This window comes from Netta rufina, assembly GCF_964035555.1.
Source record: "Netta rufina genome assembly, chromosome: 21".
Lineage (NCBI taxonomy): Eukaryota > Metazoa > Chordata > Aves > Anseriformes > Anatidae > Netta > Netta rufina.
Window position 1 is genome coordinate 1,882,590 of NC_140145.1, and position 19,514 is coordinate 1,902,103.

The window sequence follows — 19,514 nt, forward strand, 5'->3', positions numbered from 1 at the left end:
AATTTCCGACTGCGGCTTGAAATGGCACCAGGCATCGACTTTCTAGAAGCATTTGCACATGTAGGAGGCAACCCCTGGGTTAGCACGAGGTTGCATCGCCTTGCTTTTGCTGGGGCAACCCAGCTTTGCTTTCTAGTACCCTCTGGGAGCCTGAAGGTGTCACTGGTGTGTGAAAGCGTTCACCAAAGAGCCAGCATCACACTGACCTGCGCCACGGGTAACCAGAACGGGGAGCAGACTTGGCACACAGCAGTGCAGCAGTAGGGCTTCTAGGTGAGTCCAGGAGCTTCTCCTGTGCAGGTGCACCTGCACGTTGGCACTGCTAAATTAGTGGCTGGACTTGATGATCTTAGACGTCCTTTCTAACATAAATGCTTCTACGGTTCTAAGTTGGTGCAAGCACGCAGCACGCGGCCACATCAACAGCATCCCGTTCCCCCAGCTCCCAGGCAAGGCACCAGCATCTCCTCTGCCATCAGCCTGCAGGCCTCCACTGGCAAAATCAGAGCTCTTTTCATGTTGCTCATGCAGAACACTTCATGTGTCTTCATCCCTAATGATGGCCTCGCCACCAGTAACTGCAGCGGCTGCGGGCATCCCAGGGCTCCAGGGAGACCAGGTCTGCGGGCAAGCCCAGGGAGGAGCACCAGGCATCCACCACTGTTACTGCACTCCTGGTACAGGAGGGAGAACAGGACACTGCCCACAAAACACAGCATACAGGTGGTCCCTTGTGTGAGTGATAGAGACAAAGAAAGAAAGAAAGAAAGAAAATCCCAATTTCACTTGACCTGCTCATTCCAGCAACCACAGAAACAATTTCCCAGGTAGGAAGCAGTTAAGAACAATTACTGTCCATGATCCCCTTGGCCTTCAAAAATCACTGCAGCTATCAATTTGCTTTGCTCCTGCCTGCCACAGGCAGCAATTACTCTTGAGGGGCGTTATTTAAACAAAAGGACTTAGGACAATCTGCCTACCATCAACGGAGTCAGACAGGTGGAAAAAGGTGCCACAGAGGAGCTTCACTGCCCAGGAGGGTACCGAGAGCCTGTCCTGTACTACACTGGGATTGGGGCATTATCTGGCGTCCCCAGCAGGGCTAGAAATGTGAGTCCCACCTTGGGGTTCACAGTGCTGGTGCAATTAGAAAACCTCGCTCTCCTTCTCAGCCTGCTACAACCAGTACTTGCTATGCCATGGTGCCCACCGGCAGAGAAGCAGAAAATAAAATCCTTAAGACTATTTTAATCATAAAATACTGACAAAGGGGCTGCTTCCCCTGGGATATGAGAACAAGTCATACATTGCACTTGTTTTCCTATAGCCACAAGGAGTACCAAGGAATTCAGGCTAACCATTTTTTAATTTATTTTTTATTTTTTCACTGAAAGCTGACAGCAGAAAAAGAGAAGGGCTTCTGCAACATCAGGGGCAAAATTAGGATCCTGCCCCTTCCAGCATCAGGACCATGTCCCTGCCAGAGTGTAGCACCTCCTCCTCTCAAACATCAGCCTCCCAATATGAAAAACCATCTCACTGCCTGGGTGGCTTCTTATATAATGCTGTGCATCCTCCTCACCCATGGGATATCATTAATAATAATCATAATAAAAAGTAAGAAGGGACGGCAGCTATCTTGGGTCCTGAACGCAGTGTTTGAGCTGAAGCTCGGTGTGATTTCCACAATGAGCACTGACAGCTCCCATTACAGGATCCTGACTTCTGTTGCTTATAACTTTGCCAAATTTTAACTATTCAGACTAAACTATATCCTAGAACAGCTCGAGCCTGCCTGCAGTTAATGCAAAGAGACATCATGTCTAATGGTGTCAGGATAAGTCTACAAGGTAAACTTTTAATCTCCAAATGTATTGTGACGGAAGGAAACGGGGAAAAATGCTCCTAACTTTCATTACACAAACTCCAGGCTTTTCCAGCTGATAAGTTCATTTTTAAGGTGATTAGCAAAACCATACCTTAATTAGCAATAGATTTCTCATTTAACAGCTTTGCCTTATCTTCACCCCCCTCCTTTCTTTTAAAAGCAACTTCCTAAGTTAAGGGAAAAACACAATTAGCCAGGGCAGCTAAAATAATATGGAACACATCAGAACAAAGACCTAAATAATACAATTGAGAAACGTTAAAAAAAAAAAAAAAAAAAAGGAAGAAAAAGAAAAGGCAAAGAAATAATCATTTCTCCACAAGCTCCTTCATATGGTTCTGAGATGGGGTATCTCTCCAAATTACTCCTTTGTCAGAAGAAACAACACGCTCCCAGATACATTTCTAGCACTGTATCTGAAGCGGTTCTGCCCTCTCCACTCCCATTAGGGCAGTGCTCTGTCCCACGTCCCTGCGGGAGCACCTGCCCCGCAGAGGGGCACACAGGGGGACGTCCCCAAAGCCAACCTTCTGCTCCAGCTTCCTGGTGCCCAAGTTGTCAGAGCAGAAGAGAGGTCAGGAATGAGATCAAGAAGGGTCTTCCCCAAAACTTCCGTGATCCTTTGTACCCAAAGCATGGCCGCTGCTGTTCCCTGGATGGAAGCGGGTACAACCACACTTTACAGCTGAAGTCCCTCCGCAGACAGGGATCACGCAGTGCCTGCCTGGTACCAAACACCCTCAGCACAGAGCAAAGGCGCTGTGCTGGCCTTATCTTCTCTAGAAAGGACTTACCTGTTTTGGTAAACACACAGCTTCACAGCACTACAGTCACAGCACTGATTGTCACGCAGGTGACAATCTGAAGTAGCAAGCCTCATAAACAGCAAACTGGGTTATGTTTTATTTTATAGATATAAATATAAATGTACGTACGTGCTGTATGGCATACCATCACTGAAGTGCTGCCTCAAGCCACAGCGAATGTTGCTACCTGACCATAGTGATCACAGCAAGAACTGTAGAAGAAATGTTACTTTAAATTGCATGAAAGTCAGTTAAGAAACCACACAGAGCAGGGAAAAAAAGAAAAGAAAACCCATCTCTTTCGAGGGATGTTTTACTTCCATTGCAGCAGAATATAGTATTCATAATCTCTGCAGGTGGACACAAGCACTCCTTGAAGAGGATTGTCTTTTACTTTGCATATCTGGATTTTCACAGATCACATTGCAGGAGGACTGGTGGAGTGATAATTTATGTAAAAGCAGTGAACCTTTGTGGCCACTGTGCTATAGCCATCCAGCAGGGATGCAGTGTTGTAGCTATAGCCAAGACCAACAACCAGACCATCTGGTACACTGCCTTTAGAAAAAGGAAGCTCCATGTGGGCAATGTCTGTATTTGTAGACCAAACAGGGACCCTCCTCATGATGGAAATCTTCAGACAAGCTCATCCTGATCAACCAATAAACTATCTCTGAAACCTCCACAAAGAAGTGAAAGAGACTCTGCATCCTACAGCTGAAACGGGGAAAGGATTTTTGTTGATAATCCTGTAGACGTGTTTTCTCTCCATGAGGCCATGGAAACCCTTTCCAACAGGATTACTTCTTTCAAATATTGTTGAGGGATTTCTTGAAACAGCAAAAATCCCATGGCTTGCTGTAGCTGAGCAAACCAAGCTACCAGGGCAACTATGAGAAGTTCCCATGACAGTGTTCCCACATCGCCCAATTGAGGAATTCAGGAAAATATTGTTACCAGTAGCTGGCCTCAAGGACAAGGTCTATGTGACTGCTAATCACAAGGGGGTTGTTTTCTTGCAGGTGGGGTTGTTTTCTTGTAGCTGTTTGTCTGAGTGCTTTTGACCAATAATCTTGTGTGAAACACTGTCCACCCCTGTTAAGTTCTCTATAAAAGTTAGGCTATTCGGGCAATAAAATGGAGCATGATCTGACTCTACTGTGTGTCTGTCGTGCTTTCGGCCGTGCTTCCTGCAACATATGGCGCCCGAACAGGCTGAGACCTGAACAGGACCCGAACGGAACATCGCAGCTTCGCCGGGACAAACATCGCAGCGCAGCGGGACACCAGCGGCGCCGGCACATCCGAACGCAGGTAGACCAGGAGACCAGCGGCGCCGGGACCAGCGGCGCCGCGACCTCGCCGCGCCGTCGGGACTTCGGAGCGCCCATCCGACCGGCGCTTGAGCGGACCGGACACCGGCCCAGAAACACGGTACACAGGACTCACGGTGAGGCGTGGTATTCCCGCTGAGACACGCGGAAAACCGCGGGAAACGGAGTTGCGGCGGGACGTGGAATTTGCGGAGGGCCGCGGGAAACGGACTTGCGGCGGGACGTGGAATTTGCGGAGGGCCGCGGGAATTAGAGTTGCGGCGGGACGTGGAATTTGCGGAGGGCCGCGGGAATTACAGTTGCGGCGGGACGTGGAATTTGCGGAGGGCCGCAGGAAACGGAGTTGCGGCGGGACGTGGAATTTGCGGAGGGCCGCGGGAAACGGAGTTGCGGCGGGACGTGGAATTTGCGGAGGGCCGCGGGAAATTGACGTGATCACACTGCGGCGCAGGCCGTCCGGAGTCGAGTTGCTACGGGAGACCAGAGGCGTCAGTGGACAACGGCAGCCGACCCTCACCGTGTGGCGAGTCGGCACAGAGCAGAGGGGCGGAGATCAGGACCCTGCAGCCTGTCTGACGTAACCATGGAGACAGCGGCAGCAGCGGCTGTGCTGCTTCTCTCTGGCATTCTTTTTATAAGAAGTTATCTTGCAATGCAAAAAAAGACTATTCGTCCCCAGATCGGTGTTATAACTATGTTTCTGGATAACATTCCGTGGGGTTGCCACATTCTACAGATTACTAGTGACAATTTAGCTCTATTGCGGGGCAGGAGTGCAGAGACGCAGATTACACTGCCAAATGACCACCGGCAGGCTCGTTCACAAACAGCTTCTAGGGTTGCAGCTGGCACGGCCTGCAGCCGTATAGCAGACATTACACTCTCTTTCCTAACTAGTAATCATGTGTCTCATCCATTTGTGGTGAATGGTCAGTGGCAAAAAGAAAAGGGGGAGAGTAAGGGGCGACAAAGATGGAAACGGTGCCAGGAGGATGCCACTGACACTAACAGCACGGGTAATAGGAGTAGTATAAGTGACACAGGTGCAGGGCGGCGGTGGGTGCTGCCGCGCTGCGGGGCACTCTGCCTGCTGCTCGCCCTCGCCTGCCTGTGCACTGCTGCCGACGGTGCTAGAGCAAAATGTGAAGATTGCTCAGATGGCAGTGATGAGAGTGCTTGTGTGAAGATGTGTGCTGAATCTGACTTTGTGTGCAACAGTGGTCAGTGTGTGCCAAATAGATGGCAGTGTGATGGGGATCCGGACTGTGAAAATGGGTCTGATGAGAGTGCTGAGCTGTGTCATATGAGAGCATGCCGGGTAAATGAAATCAGCTGTGGTCCTCAGTCAACCCAGTGTATCCCAGTGTCCTGGAAATGTGATGGTGAAAAGGATTGTGACAGTGGAGAAGATGAAGAGAATTGTGGCATTGTGACTTGTAGTGCAGCAGAATTCACATGCAGTAGTGGGCAATGTATCTCCAAAAGCTTTGTCTGCAATGTTCAAGATGACTGCAGTGATGGTAGCGATGAGTTGGAGTGTGCACCTCCTACCTGTGGTGTTCATGAGTTTCAGTGCAAGAGTTCTACCTGCATCCCTATCAGCTGGGTGTGTGATGATGATGCTGACTGCTCCAACCACTCGGATGAATCTTTGGAGCAGTGTGGCCGCCAGCCTGCACCTCCAGTGAAGTGTGCTACGAGTGAGGTGCAGTGCAGCTCAGGTGAATGTATCCACAAGAAGTGGCGATGTGATGGAGATCCTGATTGCAAGGATGGAAGTGATGAAATTAACTGCCCTTCTCGGACCTGCAGGCCAGACCAGTTCAGATGTGAAGGTGGGAACTGTGTCCATGGGAGTAGGCAGTGCAGTGGTGTGAGAGACTGTCTGTATGGCACTGATGAAGCAAACTGTAACAATGTTATTCAGTGCTCTGGACCTGGCAAATTCAAGTGCAGAAGTGGAGAATGCATAGATATCAATAAAGTGTGTAACCAGCAGAGAGACTGCAAGGACTGGGGTGATGAGCCCTTGGAGGAATGCATCATAAATGAATGTGACTGTCCAGCTGGGTTTGAGTTTATAGACAAGAGAAACTGTGGAGACATTGATGAATGTCAAAACCTTGGTATCTGTAGTCAGATGTGTATCAGCCTGAAAGGTGGCTACAAAAGTGAATGTAGCCGTGGATATCAGATGATTCCTGCTACAGGAACCTGGAAAAGGCCATACTGGTACAAAGACACAAATAACACCTGTGATTGCAATGACGCTGCTAAGCAGGGTTTAGGGGTTTATAGCATGGAGACAAGGGGTAACAACTACAGTGTTTGGAACAATTGTACAGCTTTGGCCTTACCTCCTGATGTGCTTCTGATTTGTGGGGATGGGGCCTGGCAAGGTATCCCTGCAAATGCTATCAGATGTCCATGTTACATAGATAAACTCATTGTATTTGCTCCTAGCTTGTTACAGTTGCGTGAGATCACCAGACATAAATGGACATTGCTTGCATTGGATTGTAATGATAATGTTGAATTGTGTGGGGTTGCGGCTAGAGCGGCATTAGCAATTTCAGTGCCTGGAGTGGCATCTGCGGCCGCACGTAACAACTTAGAAAAATTGGTATGCTGGGCCGAGAGGCAAGCCTATGCCACGACAGAGATACTTGAGGAGATGTTACCAGATCAAAATAGTCTGCGACATCTGCTTTTACAGGATCAAGCTGCTATTGACATCTTGCTTTTGGCTTAAAGGAATGGGTGTGAGGACTTTAAGGGAATGTACTGTTTAAACCTTTCTGATCATAATGAGTCAATTCACAAATCCATTACTTTCCTGAAAGAGCACATGAGAAAGATTCAATATGGTATCAATCCTTTCAATCAATGGTTCACTGACTTGTTTGAAACAAAGTGTAGATGGTTGCTGGGTTTAATCACAAGAGGATTAAGGATTTGGTTTATGGTGGTGGTAATCATCGTTGTGTGTTGTAAGTATAGCTAAAGAGTTACTTGTAAAACTGCTGTGTCAGGCTTGGTTTGCTCAAAAGAAGAAGGGGGAATTGTTGAGGGATTTCTTGAAACAGCAAAAATCCCATGGCTTGCTGTAGCTGAGCAAACCAAGCTACCAGGGCAACTATGAGAAGTTCCCATGACAGTGTTCCCACATCGCCCAATTGAGGAATTCAGGAAAATATTGTTACCAGTAGCTGGCCTCAAGGACAAGGTCTATGTGACTGCTAATCACAAGGGGGTTGTTTTCTTGCAGGTGGGGTTGTTTTCTTGTAGCTGTTTGTCTGAGTGCTTTTGACCAATAATCTTGTGTGAAACACTGTCCACCCCTGTTAAGTTCTCTATAAAAGTTAGGCTATTCGGGCAATAAAATGGAGCATGATCTGACTCTACTGTGTGTCTGTCGTGCTTTCGGCCGTGCTTCCTGCAACAAAATATGATTTTCCCTCCTCAGTGGTCCATATCCTAGCCTGGTTACCTCAGACAACATCCAGTCAAGCAGAGCATGGTAGTTAGATGAAAGGGTAATACTGCATTTAAAATAATAAATTCTTTTTCTTTTTTGGGGGGCGGGGTATTACTTGTTTCACATTTTATCCTCTTGGATGATGTGATTTGGACAGATTCTTGTTTATGTTGTGTCAGACCAACCCCAGAACTGCCCAGATTATCGAGTGTCCAAATGTCTTAGCTTTTCTGCTGGGACTACTGAAGTCATTCCTGCTATATTGGCCATTTAAAAATGCCAAATAGAAGTGGAACACAGGTGCAAAATTCACTCCACAAATACTAACCTACAGCAATACTAGGTAATAGCGATGGTTTTCATCCTCTTAACTCCGCAAGAAACATAAACAGTTTAACATTTGACATATTGGAGATGTTAGAATAAAGCAAGCTTCAAGTCAATGCAAAGCAGTGATTTCTCTGTGCTGCCACAGTTCAAGGAGAATGAGACATCCAAACCATAATTGTGTTTGCTCAAACTTGAGGCTTTTCCAATGAAAAATTTATGCTGTGCTCCTCCAACAACTCCAACACAACCTGTTCTAAAAAGTGCATCGTTCCTGGCTACAATAGGTATTGATTTGGCTTTATCGCCTGATAAGGTGCGTAAGAATGGGTTTGGGGGCAGGCTATATTTAAAACACTCCAATCACAAAGCACAGCTCAGGGAGGATTAGCTTTAAGGGCAAGTGTTCACATCCCCCTGGCTCGGAAAAACAGAAAATGCAGCATTTCACTTCTCAGCACACCAGGACAGATACTTTAATTACTTTAAAATTGAACTACAGCAACCAGAATTACCGTAGCTTTGTCATTTTAACATTTTCTAAAGTGTTGTGTTTTTTTGTTTGTTTTTTTTTTTGTTTTGTTTTTTTTAAAGAGGAATGGAGCATTTTTAAATCCACTTCTCACAAGTGATTGATGAAACTGCAGAGATGTTCTCGTACCCGAACTCCATGCCTTGGCTGGAGCCAAAATTTGTATCACCAGCTCCCAAATGGGTGAGACCTGCAGTCCTGCAGAGCACAGAGCTTCAACTATGTGTTGAAGTGGTTCACAGCTATTGTGGTATAAATATGGGCCTCTCCTAATATGTTTAGTATGAAAATTCCTCAGTACGCTGCGTTATCTGATCAGTCTTGGCAGCACGACAAGGACCTGATTATGTTGTAATAGTATAATGCAAAGATTATTACAGACCCATAAAAGACAAGTGCCTAAAACTAGCATCAACAATACCTGTAAGCCCTGTTGGAAGGCAAAGAACACTTCAGGCTTTACACGCTCGTAAGACAGAACTTACCTGCAGGATTTGACCCCAATCTATTTGGAGGCTGCTCATTTTTTTGTTTTTATTGCCAGTAACATACCAAAAGCATCTTGATCGCATTCTCCTATTACCATTTCTACCATTTCTGTCAAAGCTGTAAAAATGAAATAGCATAAATAGTTCAACAGAATTTTGATCTATTTTTCATGTACAAAAAGCCTTTAGAGAAAATTACCCATAGACTGTTCTCTGGACTAACATGACTCCACGTGGGGAGCGGCAGGAGGGGGGGAAGGTGTCATGTAGCATTTTAACCATAAGAGGCAGTTCTGAAACAGAATTATTTATGCACAGAGAGGCAGAGTGTGCTAGAGCAGCTCCTGAACTGACAGCTCACCGACTTCTCCTAGCCTTCCAGTTGTCTTAACTCCAGCACATCACAACTGCGGCTTTTGTGATCGGTAATTATAGATATCCTCTCATCAGATGGGGGATGAAGGCACGGGAAGGAAGCCGAGCTCCTACATAGATGCTCATAGATGGATATGATTTAATGCAACTCAGCCTATCCTCGCTGCAGAAAATTGCTCAAGTAACTCATCAAAAAGAAGAGCTAATGAATTCAAAAGTAGAACATGCATATATAGAGGGAGGAAATGTATGCAGTGTCTGTGTGTGTCTGTTATTTGGTGCAAATGCCCGTGAGCACGTACAGACAGGCACAGGCATGAGGGACATCGTGCCCTGTCAGTGCTCTAAGCCAGACTGACAGTGCTTCGTAAGCTCTCAGATGTTTTTGCTATGGTCTTTCTCATTCATTAGGCTTGGCCAGAACACCAAACCCAAGTGTTGAAACAAACTATCAGGTTTCCCTAAGGCTCCTTACCTTGGTTTTTGATTTTGCTCCTGTAAAGAGGGATTTCAAAGGCTCCTGTCCCCAGCACACGGAGCCTGCTGCCACCCAACCACCAACCAGGCAGAGGCACCTCCAAGCAGGAGGGATACACTGGGACCAGAGGGCCCTTTTTCAACGGAATTCACACTCCTTTGAAAAATGCTCCATTCCAAACCTTATTGCTGAGTTTTAGTTGACCATGTGTTAGACAGGAAGAAATGCTCAGAACTGATGCCCAGAAGAGGTAGAGGGAGCGATGCAAAGCTGCCACACACACCTGACCATCATTTTAGCCATTATCTATGGGCAGCTCATATAGGACAAGTAGAATTTGGAAGCTAGTTGTCACCTGGCCCTTGTTTTAGAGGGGAAAATCTGCCCAGCATAAAATTATCACATGCTACTGCCCAGCACACTCCCCCTTGCAGCACTATGTCTCCTGCAAGCAAACTTAATGTGTGCAAGTTTAAAATGGGAAAAGCAGGTCCAAACCAGATGGTTAGAGACTGGGGCCATTCGGTCATATTTTTGCCATTCACTCTGCCATCTGCTTATTTTCTATGGCACTGTTCAAATCCCCTCTTCAATGGAGTCGTCTTGTGCTTTGAAATAATGAATACTTTGCAAGTCAAAGCAAGTGTGAAAGTTTGAAGCCTGAGCAATTGCCGTGGTTCTGAAGCTATCATCAGCAGAACCGCTGATAACTGATTGTCACAGACAGCCTTCGGCCTCCACTAAAAATCTCTTTTAAAATTCTGGAACACGTGCAGGTGAAGCATTGTGCAAAGGCTCTTTAAGATGGAAAACCTACTGACAGCTGCTCAGCTCAACAGTGGTAGGCGCCTTCATCTGTTGAACACTACTCCTTCAAGTCTGGCCAACTCCCAAAACATTTCCCTTCAGGGCAGAAAAGCCGCCGAGTTGGAGCTGTGATTTTACATTTGGAAGCCTTGTCTTTGAGGGCAGCATTCGGGGGATAACTGCAGCGCAGCTGCTTGATCTATTCGTGACCTACTCCAAGACCATCCAGTTTCTTTGATGCCTGTCCAGCTGGACTCTCCCTTTCATCTTCTAAAGTTTCCAGAGCAAGCGGCCAGGGCTCACACTCACAATGTTTAGATGTTGGTTTAATCAAGACCATGGCATTCCATTGGTGTGGACATATGCTGGTTGCATGGTCACTTGGTCTCTGATTTCAGAGGGCTTGAACTTTCGCACAGGAGCCAGAAGCTCAACCCTTCAACTACCACACAAAAGCAATGGCCAAAAAGACGGAGGCTGTGCAGTGAGTGAGGACAGACTTGGACAGGATGGAAATAAAAATGCATCTAATGCAGAGTGGGGTTTTCCTCCTATTACACCCAGCACCACCTCAGAACAGAGCTGCACTCCTATTTTTCTTAATACCAACCTTAATTAACACTGCACCTGTACAACCTAACCCCGATCAAAGCCTTGTTTGGGTATGCAGTCCCGCTTTCCCTAAGATCAGCAGCACAATTCCTGGTGTCTTTCCCAAAGCCTGGATTTCAGCTCTTTCTCTCTTACCACCAACACTCAGAGCTTTCTGCCAAATTCACAAAGGATTCACATGGTGTTGACAAGGGCTGCTGTGAACACATCTGTGTGTTTGGGTGTTAGGTGCTCCAGTCACAGAGGGACTGTGCCAGGGGCACGACTGAGGCAAAGGCATCTTGATCATTTTCACTCAGGTGCTACCCAGCACCCAGCTGGATCCTCTTTACCAAAAGCTTTTTTTCCCTACCTCCAATGAACTTATGCATCTGGATTACTAGTCATAATTAAAGATCCACAGGGTACCTGACGGAAATCCTCCAGATCTGCTGGCAAAGCTGCTTGCATGTGCCCTCCCTTAATCTAATTCAGCCCAACCCAGCAAAGGCAGCACGTACTTGCACTGTGGAGTGTGGCCCGACCAAATAGCATGGTCACAACTTCGTTAGGAGATCTGAAATGGCATTAATGCCCCAAAGAACAGCAGTAACCCACTCCCAGCACAGCCACAAATACCTCAGCCATCCCCCACAGAATATCAATCATGCTTCTATGCCCCATGCTGCAGTAGGATGGTGCCCTTTGTGGCTGCCCAGGAAGCATGCTGCTTCACCTTAAGTCCTCCTGTAACACACACCACAAATTGCTCCCTTGATCTGTGGGACCAAATTGCCACAGTAGAAATCAGAACAGTTTTGAAAAATCACCTTGGCTGCTTGCAGAGCTTGTCACCTTGTTCAGCCAGCACTTTTCCCCAGGAGCACATCTCAGCACTGCCCTGCTCCCAAAATCCCAGCCACAAAGCCTCTGCCACACCTCTCTGCTTACCTGGGGTCTGCTCACAGCGTGGACACCACAGAGCATGACCACTAATGGTTGTTCACGCAGCAAAAGGGCAGCTAGCCACTGTGCTTGTTATACTGCACCTCTTCGGGGCAATCTGGTGGCAGTGAGACCCCCGTGAGTTGTTAGCTCTGTACTGTCCCTGCTTGACTTCAGCACCACATGGCTGCCGTGCGGCATAAGAGAGGCCACAAGCTGCTCCACCAGGACATCCCTCCTGTCCTGCTTCCCAGAAGGGATGGACGAGGGGGTCTCTGTACTGGCACAGTGCCTAGCCACCGCCCTGGGTCCTGGCTGAAGGTTAAGCTACACACACACAAACCAGGCTCTCTGCTGCGAATCCATCTAGCACAAGGCTGCACTTGATGGGTGCGTGCAAGAGCTTTATCATAGAATCATAGAATATCCCGAGTTGTAAGGGACCCATAAGGATCATCAAGTCCAACTCCTGGCACCGCACAGGTCTACCCAAAAGTTTAGACCATGTGACTAAGTGCACAGTCTGATTGCTTCTTAAATTCAGACAGGCTTGGTGCAGTGACTATGTTCCTGGGGAGCCTTTTCCAGTGTGCGACCACCCTCTCGGTGAAGAACCTCTTCCTGATGGCCAGCCTAAACTTCCCCTGCCTCAGCATAACACCATTCCTGCGGGTCCTATCACTGGTGTTTACAGAGAACAGGTCACCTGCCTCTCCACTCCCCCTCACGAGGAAGTTGTAGACTGCGATGAGGTCCCCCCTCGGTCTCCTCTTCTCCAGGCTGAACAGGCCCAGTGCCCTCAGCCGCTCCTCATACATCTTCCCCTCTAGGTCCTTCACCATCTTCGTTGCCCTCCTCTGGACACTCTCCAACAGTTTAATGTCCTTCTTGTACTGTGGTGCCTTTGTTAAACTTCATGTGGTTAGTGATTGCCCAGCTCTCCAATCTGTCCTGATCTCTCTGCAAGGCCTTTCCACCCCCATCAGAATCTACAACTCTTCCAAGGTTGGTGTCATCAGCAAATTTGCTCAAAACATGTTCTAGTCCTACATCCAAATCATTTATAAAGACATTGAAGAGGACTAGCCCTAAAATGGAGCCTTGGGGGACCCCACTAGTGACCATCCACCAGCCAGATGTGGCCCCATTTACCACAACCCTTTGAGCCCTGCCCGTCAGCCAATTGCTCACCCATCGTATGATGTTTTTGTTACGTTGTATGCTGGACATTTTGTCCAGTAGGATCCTATAGGAAACCATGTCAAAAGCCTTGCTGATGTCCAAAAAGATCACATCAGCTGGTTTCCCTTGGTCAACTAGATGGGTGATCTTATCATAAAAGGAAATTAAATTTGTTAGGCAGGGCCTACTCTTCATGAACCCATGTTGGCTGGGACCAATGACTGCATTGTCCCCCAGGTGCACTTCCATAAATTCAAGGATCATCTTCTCCAAAATTTTACCAGGCACTGACATGAGACTGACAGGCCTGTAACTGCTGGGGTCTTCTTTCTTACCCTTCTTGAAAACTGGGACGACATTTGCCAGCTTCCAGTGTACTGGGACCTCTCCAGATTCCCAATATCATTGAAAAATAATTTGGAGAGGTCCCACAATGACCTCATCTAGCTCTTTAAGCACCCTGAGATTGATCCCATCTGGACCCATGGACTTGTATGGATCCAGGTGGAGCAACAAATCCCACACATGTTCAGGGTTGGTTGGGAGTCTGTCATTCCCACCGTCATGGTCCTCCCGCTCAGGGCACCCAGGGTCCCGAAAGCCAACATCAGCACTGAAGACAGAGGTGAAGAAGGCATTAAACATCTCTGCTTTACCTATGTCATTGTCTGTGAGACCTTCCCTGTCAAGTAGCGGACCTATGTTTTCTTTGGTTCTCCTTTTTCTGTTCACATATCTAAAAAACCTTTTTTATTGTCTCTCACAGACTTGGCCAGATTCAACTCTAGTTGGGCTTCGGCCACACAAATTTTCTCCCTACAAACATGAACAGCATCCTGTATTCCTTCCTCATTGCCTGACCCTCCTTCCAGCAGCTGTACACTTTCTTTTTCCATCTAAGCTCCAGTAGAAGATCCCTGGTCAGCCAGGACAGCCTTCTGCCCCGCCTGCCTGCCTTCCAATATTTTGGAATCGCCCGATCTTGTGCTTTTAGGAGGCAGTGCTTAAAGATTGACCAGCACTGATGGACGCCAATGCCTTCAAAAGCAGTTTCCCAGGGGACCTTGCTGACTAGTTCCCTGAGCAGCCTGAAGTCTGCTTTCCCCATATCCAGGGCTGAAGTTTTGGTGGCAGTTTTCCTTCTGTCACCATAAATTCTAAACTCAACCACTTCATGGTCACTACGACCGAGACGGCCGCCAATTGCCATGTCTCCCACAAGACCCTCTCTGTTTTCCAGCAACAGATCAAGGAGGGCACCTTTCCTAGTTGGCTCCCTTAGCACCTGCACCAAGAAGTTATCATCTAGGTGCTTTATGAACCCCCTGGACTTGCTCGTGTCAGCTGTGTGGTGATCCCAGTTGACGTCTGGCAAGTTGAAATCTTCCATAAGGACAAGGGGAGTTAATCACAAGGCATCTCTTAGTTCCGCAAAGAATAACTCATCAGCATTGTCGTCCTGGCTGGGTGGTCTGAAATAGACTCCCACAATGACATCCCCTTTGTTTGTTCATCCCTTAATCCATACACGGAGGCTCTCAACTTTGCCATTCCCAACTTGAAGTTCCACACAGTCCAGCCACCACTTTGGTGCTTAGATTTTTGACTGTGTTTATGAAAAAAAATGAAATATCCCAAATTCCTTATTTCCCCCCTGCAGATGTACAATGTTGTCCTGGAAGTATCTCAGGGAGTGGAGGGGTAGATAGGAGAGCTGGAGCCTCTCCATGCCTATGGCACCAGCTGATCGGGTACATGGCTGTGAGCCCCAAAGGGCTGCTGTCTTCTCTCTAATACGCACCCCACAGTGAGCTCCGGATCTGTAACAATTTTGCTTTCCAACTATCCATACTACAATGCACATGCGCTCCTTATGCTCATCCCAGTCAGGATGCACAACGGGAGCATCCAGCACCAGGACAAGAGGTTGTGGAGCCTCCATCCTTTAACCTCAACTGGGCACGTTCATGAAGAAGCTGATCCTACCTTGAAGCACAGCCAACTTTGAGCTGTACAGATATACAGAGATCCCAGTGAGGACATCATTAGGCTAAGGTAGAAAAGTTGTGAAATATCATCTTGGCTCTTCCACTGAGCAGCTTGACAAGTTGTTTCTGTGCAATCTATCTTTGTTCTCCCCTTTTACAAATGGTATAATTTAACTGAGATACAGTCTCATGAGGAGAGAGGCTGTCACAACCCATGCAGATGGCTCCTAGTGCCACAGTGCTTGGACCTCAGCTGGGTCCCTTCACGATACTGAAATACAAGGAATGCTTTGTACAGTTGAACTCTTCTGACTTTTTGAAATATAAATATATATACTATGGGTGTTTTTCATATGTTTTTAATCTCTGAGCCCTGTAAAATCTTCCAGTTGAGGAGAAGAGCCCTTCAGGAACTTGTCCCACTTAGACTACCACATAGCATATAAGAACTTTTGTTTCCTACCCAGTTTGCAGATGCTGTAACGTAATTCCTGGACAGCCAGTGTCCACAGGTACCAGACTAAAAACCTGGTCTGAGATGTCTTCTAGGTTTCCTGGACCATAGAGGAAATGGGAACATCCACCATGTGATTCCACTAGACTAGATGACTAAATACAGGTCTGTAAGAGCAACAGGTTGGTGGACAAGGAAGATGTGGTTATGAGTCTTTTAAAGGTCAGTCTCTACTTCAGCTGATCAAAGATCCCCAGTAAAGTTAAAAGAAGCTGGATCAGAAGAAGAAAGTTAGGCTACAGAAGCATATTGCCAAGTTTCAAAGGATAAACCTTATGGAATTCAGATGTGCAATAAAAGCACTGCTATTCTGAGCAGCTGATTCTCTCAAGTGAAGCTCTGTGCTGGAAAATGGTGAGAACAGTCATTTCCCACATCCTCTACAGCTTAGCTGCAGGAACTTCAGCTGACGTCTTTGGGCCAAAGTAAATGAAAACACTTCCGAATGGGTGTTAGACTTGGTTTGCTGATGTATTTACAAAGTTTAGAGACTAATAGTATTTATTTCGCATTTTGCATGACATGCAGAATGGTGTCATAAAAATATACACTAGCACCTTCATGTGTTTAATCTGGTAGGATCCTGTTTATTTATTTGATAATAGCGCGGTTACCACAGTTCTGTGCTTTCCCTTCTCCTGTTATCTATAAAAGTCTATTGCCAAATGTTTAATAGATTTTAAGAATCTCCATTCTAACTCCCCAAATGCCTAATCGTTGTTTAAGAGCATCTAATATCCATCAGCTTCTATTTTTATATTAGATTCCCTTTTAAAATCACTAATTAATTTACTCTTCCTCAAAAAAAAAAAAAAGGCCTCTGTAGAATAATGATGCCCTCAATTCCTGCAAAAGAACTGCAAGCCTAGTTAGTGGCACTACATTTCATTCAGCACAGTCCAATTTCGAGATTGCATTTTAATAACAGGAGCACGGTCCTTATCCATTCTTCCCTGACTTCTCTTGTCCTTGATTTGCCAATTAGAAATAACTGCAGTAGAAGTGATACAATCCCACAATGCTGGTTTCAGACAGACTGTCACCTGAATAGCTATTAGAGAGCAATAAAAAGCTCATAAGAATTCTTTTTCCAATGAAGCATGTTGATGAAAACAATGAATGTTTTCATTTATTTATATGTATACATACTTATGAACACATACTCAAATATTTTGTTCTAACACGAAGAAACCAATTACCTTTCTCTGTAACTGAGAGCCTCAAAAGGCACCAGGTAAGTACGAAAATGGTGATTATATTCTTAGCAGGCATTTCCATGGAGAATATTCCTACTTCTTTCAGCTGAAGTCTGGGACAGCAAAGAAAACACTCAATGTAGAAACTGGTCTTTAAGTCGAATTTGCCGTTTCCCAACTCATCCACAATGGAGCTGCACTTCAGGCTGCCCCATGCAATGGCACCCATCTCCCACCCACCAGCAAATTCCCTTGTGACCCACACCACTCTGGCTGTAAATGTCTCAAAAGTGTCATGACTGCCCTACACCAAGCAGTCACGCAGACTGACTGCACATTTTCTTCCTTTTCCATTTTGGCCAGCTCCAGGCATCCTTAGCAACTGGCCTATGACCACTGTCTCCCATGCCCCAAAAGTGCAGGGCCCACCAGTGCTTGACTCAGAGGGAAAATCACATCCTCTGCAGTGTGATCTCCAGGGCCACGTGCCTAATCTACGCCAGGCAGACTACAATGAGCTGGTTTTGTACACTAGGTTTGGCTTCTCCAATGCCAACCACATGCCAATCCACAGGTAAGAACAAAGAACAGGGCAAGCATGTGGTGATGACTGGCTCATTGTCCTTCCCAGCTTCAGGCAACCAGTGGCTTAAGGACTCTGTGAGCAAGAGCTGGAGTCCTTTCCCTCAAATAGCTCCCCGTGGATTTTTTTACGTTTCATATTTTCTTCCATGGGCAAGCATAGAAAGAGCAGCTCACTGTTTCTAAGTTCTAACTGGCAAAGAGCCAGGCCAGGGCTCTTGTATGTCATGACCATGATATACCTTGCACATCATGATTTGTGGCTGCATTTCTAATTTGCTTCAGGCCACTGCCAGAAGATGGCATTTAATCTGACAGTGCTGTGTGGGATTCAAGGTGATCCCTGCATGTAGGGCCATCTTTCTTGGCCTTGTGAGACCACCTGTGTGTGCTCAGCTTGAGGTGGCACCAACAAAGGATAGGGAAGAGGTCTGTTAAAAAAAAAAAAAAAAAAAAAAAAGTATTATCCCTTGATTGGCATAGTGCATGCTCTCTCATGGAGAAGGGCTGTTCTCTCTGAAAAGATTTCCCCTTTTTTTCTTTGGCCTCTAAGAGAAGCAGCAATGGCCTGACTTTGAGAGCTTCACTCCTTCCTTCTCTCTGCCTTTGCCACACAAGGCCAGAGCAGCTCTTCTGCAATTGCTTAGCAGCAACACATATTTTTTTCTTTTATTACACATCTGCGCTGTGGACTTAGTGCCTGGTGGGAAAGTGATTTCCTCCAGCCTTTCTTCCAGCAGCTCCAAGGCTGGGGAGGGATAAATAGAGGAGGCAGGGAAGGAAGCCAGGCTGCCAAAGAGGAGCAATTCACTCCCCCAACCCCCAGTTAGAGCCAGACTGCAGAGTCTGGGAAGAGCCTGAATTTTTTCATAGAAGCAGCTCTCTTAAAAGAGGAGGATAGATAATCCTACCCGGGTTGGCAGACGCAGCCAGGTTTTGCTCAGTGCTACAACAGCTCCTCCACATCAGCTGTCTCCAGAGAGTGGCTGAGAAGACGTGGGCAGGGTGCTTCAATGAGAAGGGGATGAAGAGTGAGAGCTGCCAAAAGAAGTCAGGACATATGGGATAAAATGGATGGAGCAGGAGCCCAAGTGGTGTCGGTGCAGCAGGGATGGTACAGCATATGGTCCTGTTGTGCTCTCCATACTCTGCATCTACAGTAAAGCAATTCAGCAGAGGAGAACCTCCAATACTTGGCTGCCACGCCACCAAGCTACAGGAGTTTGGTGGAAACAACAACCCCAGAGGCAACAGACACTTCTTTTTGGACCAGGACTTACCTCCGAAGTACTCATGACAGCTCCTGGCATAGGGACGCTAAGGCATGCTTCCACAACCACAACTTAACAGCACGTATTAATCACCAGATCTTGTGGGGACAAAATAATTCCGTTATCAGATACTACACCCTCAAAAACCAGCAAGTTTTAAGTTCTTCATGATGTTGTCCACCCATCTGTCCAAGTTCCCAGCACAGATCTGCTTGCATATACCTCTAGTACAGGGCAGGACATCAGTTGCTGCAATGGTGCTGCTCCACGGAGGACACATTCTTGTTCCCTCTCAGATAGCTTAATTCCTAAATCTACTGCATGCCACCTGTTAGAATGCCCTGGCACACCAGAGATGGAAAGGACAACGTGACCTGTTGCACAGGGCCTTCTGGTGGCTTGTGGATCTCCCTGCGGTGTGGTCAAGGACAAGAGCAAGTCCTAGAAGTCTGCCTATGACCCAGGTGGGATGCTCCTCTGCTAGCGCTCTCACCAATCTATTCAAAATACTCTATCTGGATAAAGGCTGTGCTGTGGGAAAAGCAATCCCTGTCACTTCGTAGGAGTGCAGGAAGATGAAAGACATCACCCATTCGCGGTAAACAATTAACGAGGCCAGACTGTTCTCAGCTATTTTGGTCTGAGAGACTGAAAAAGATGGGTGCTCCTGATGTAACTGTCACTGAGATAATTTATTCTGCCACATTTTCCTTCACGTCTATGAAGTATTTC

At 46.7% G+C, this 19,514-nt stretch overlaps 2 protein-coding genes across 2 annotated transcripts in view; one reads left to right on the forward strand and one right to left on the reverse strand.

Moving 5' to 3' along the window:
• GALNT17 (polypeptide N-acetylgalactosaminyltransferase 17) overlaps positions 1-19,514 on the reverse strand; it is a gene marked incomplete at both ends in the record, with an annotated part of 224,636 nt that overhangs the window by 18,782 nt on the left and 186,340 nt on the right. The gene's annotated exons all lie outside the window — the stretch shown is intronic.
• LOC311217551 (very low-density lipoprotein receptor-like) lies at positions 560-8,720 on the forward strand (the record flags this gene model as incomplete). Its single annotated transcript, XM_084299687.1, has 5 exons — positions 560-677; positions 3,186-3,243; positions 3,909-4,128; positions 5,017-6,260; positions 8,648-8,720. The coding sequence occupies 5 exons, from the start codon at positions 560-562 to the stop codon at positions 8,718-8,720; spliced, it is 1,713 nt and encodes a 570-aa protein (XP_084155813.1).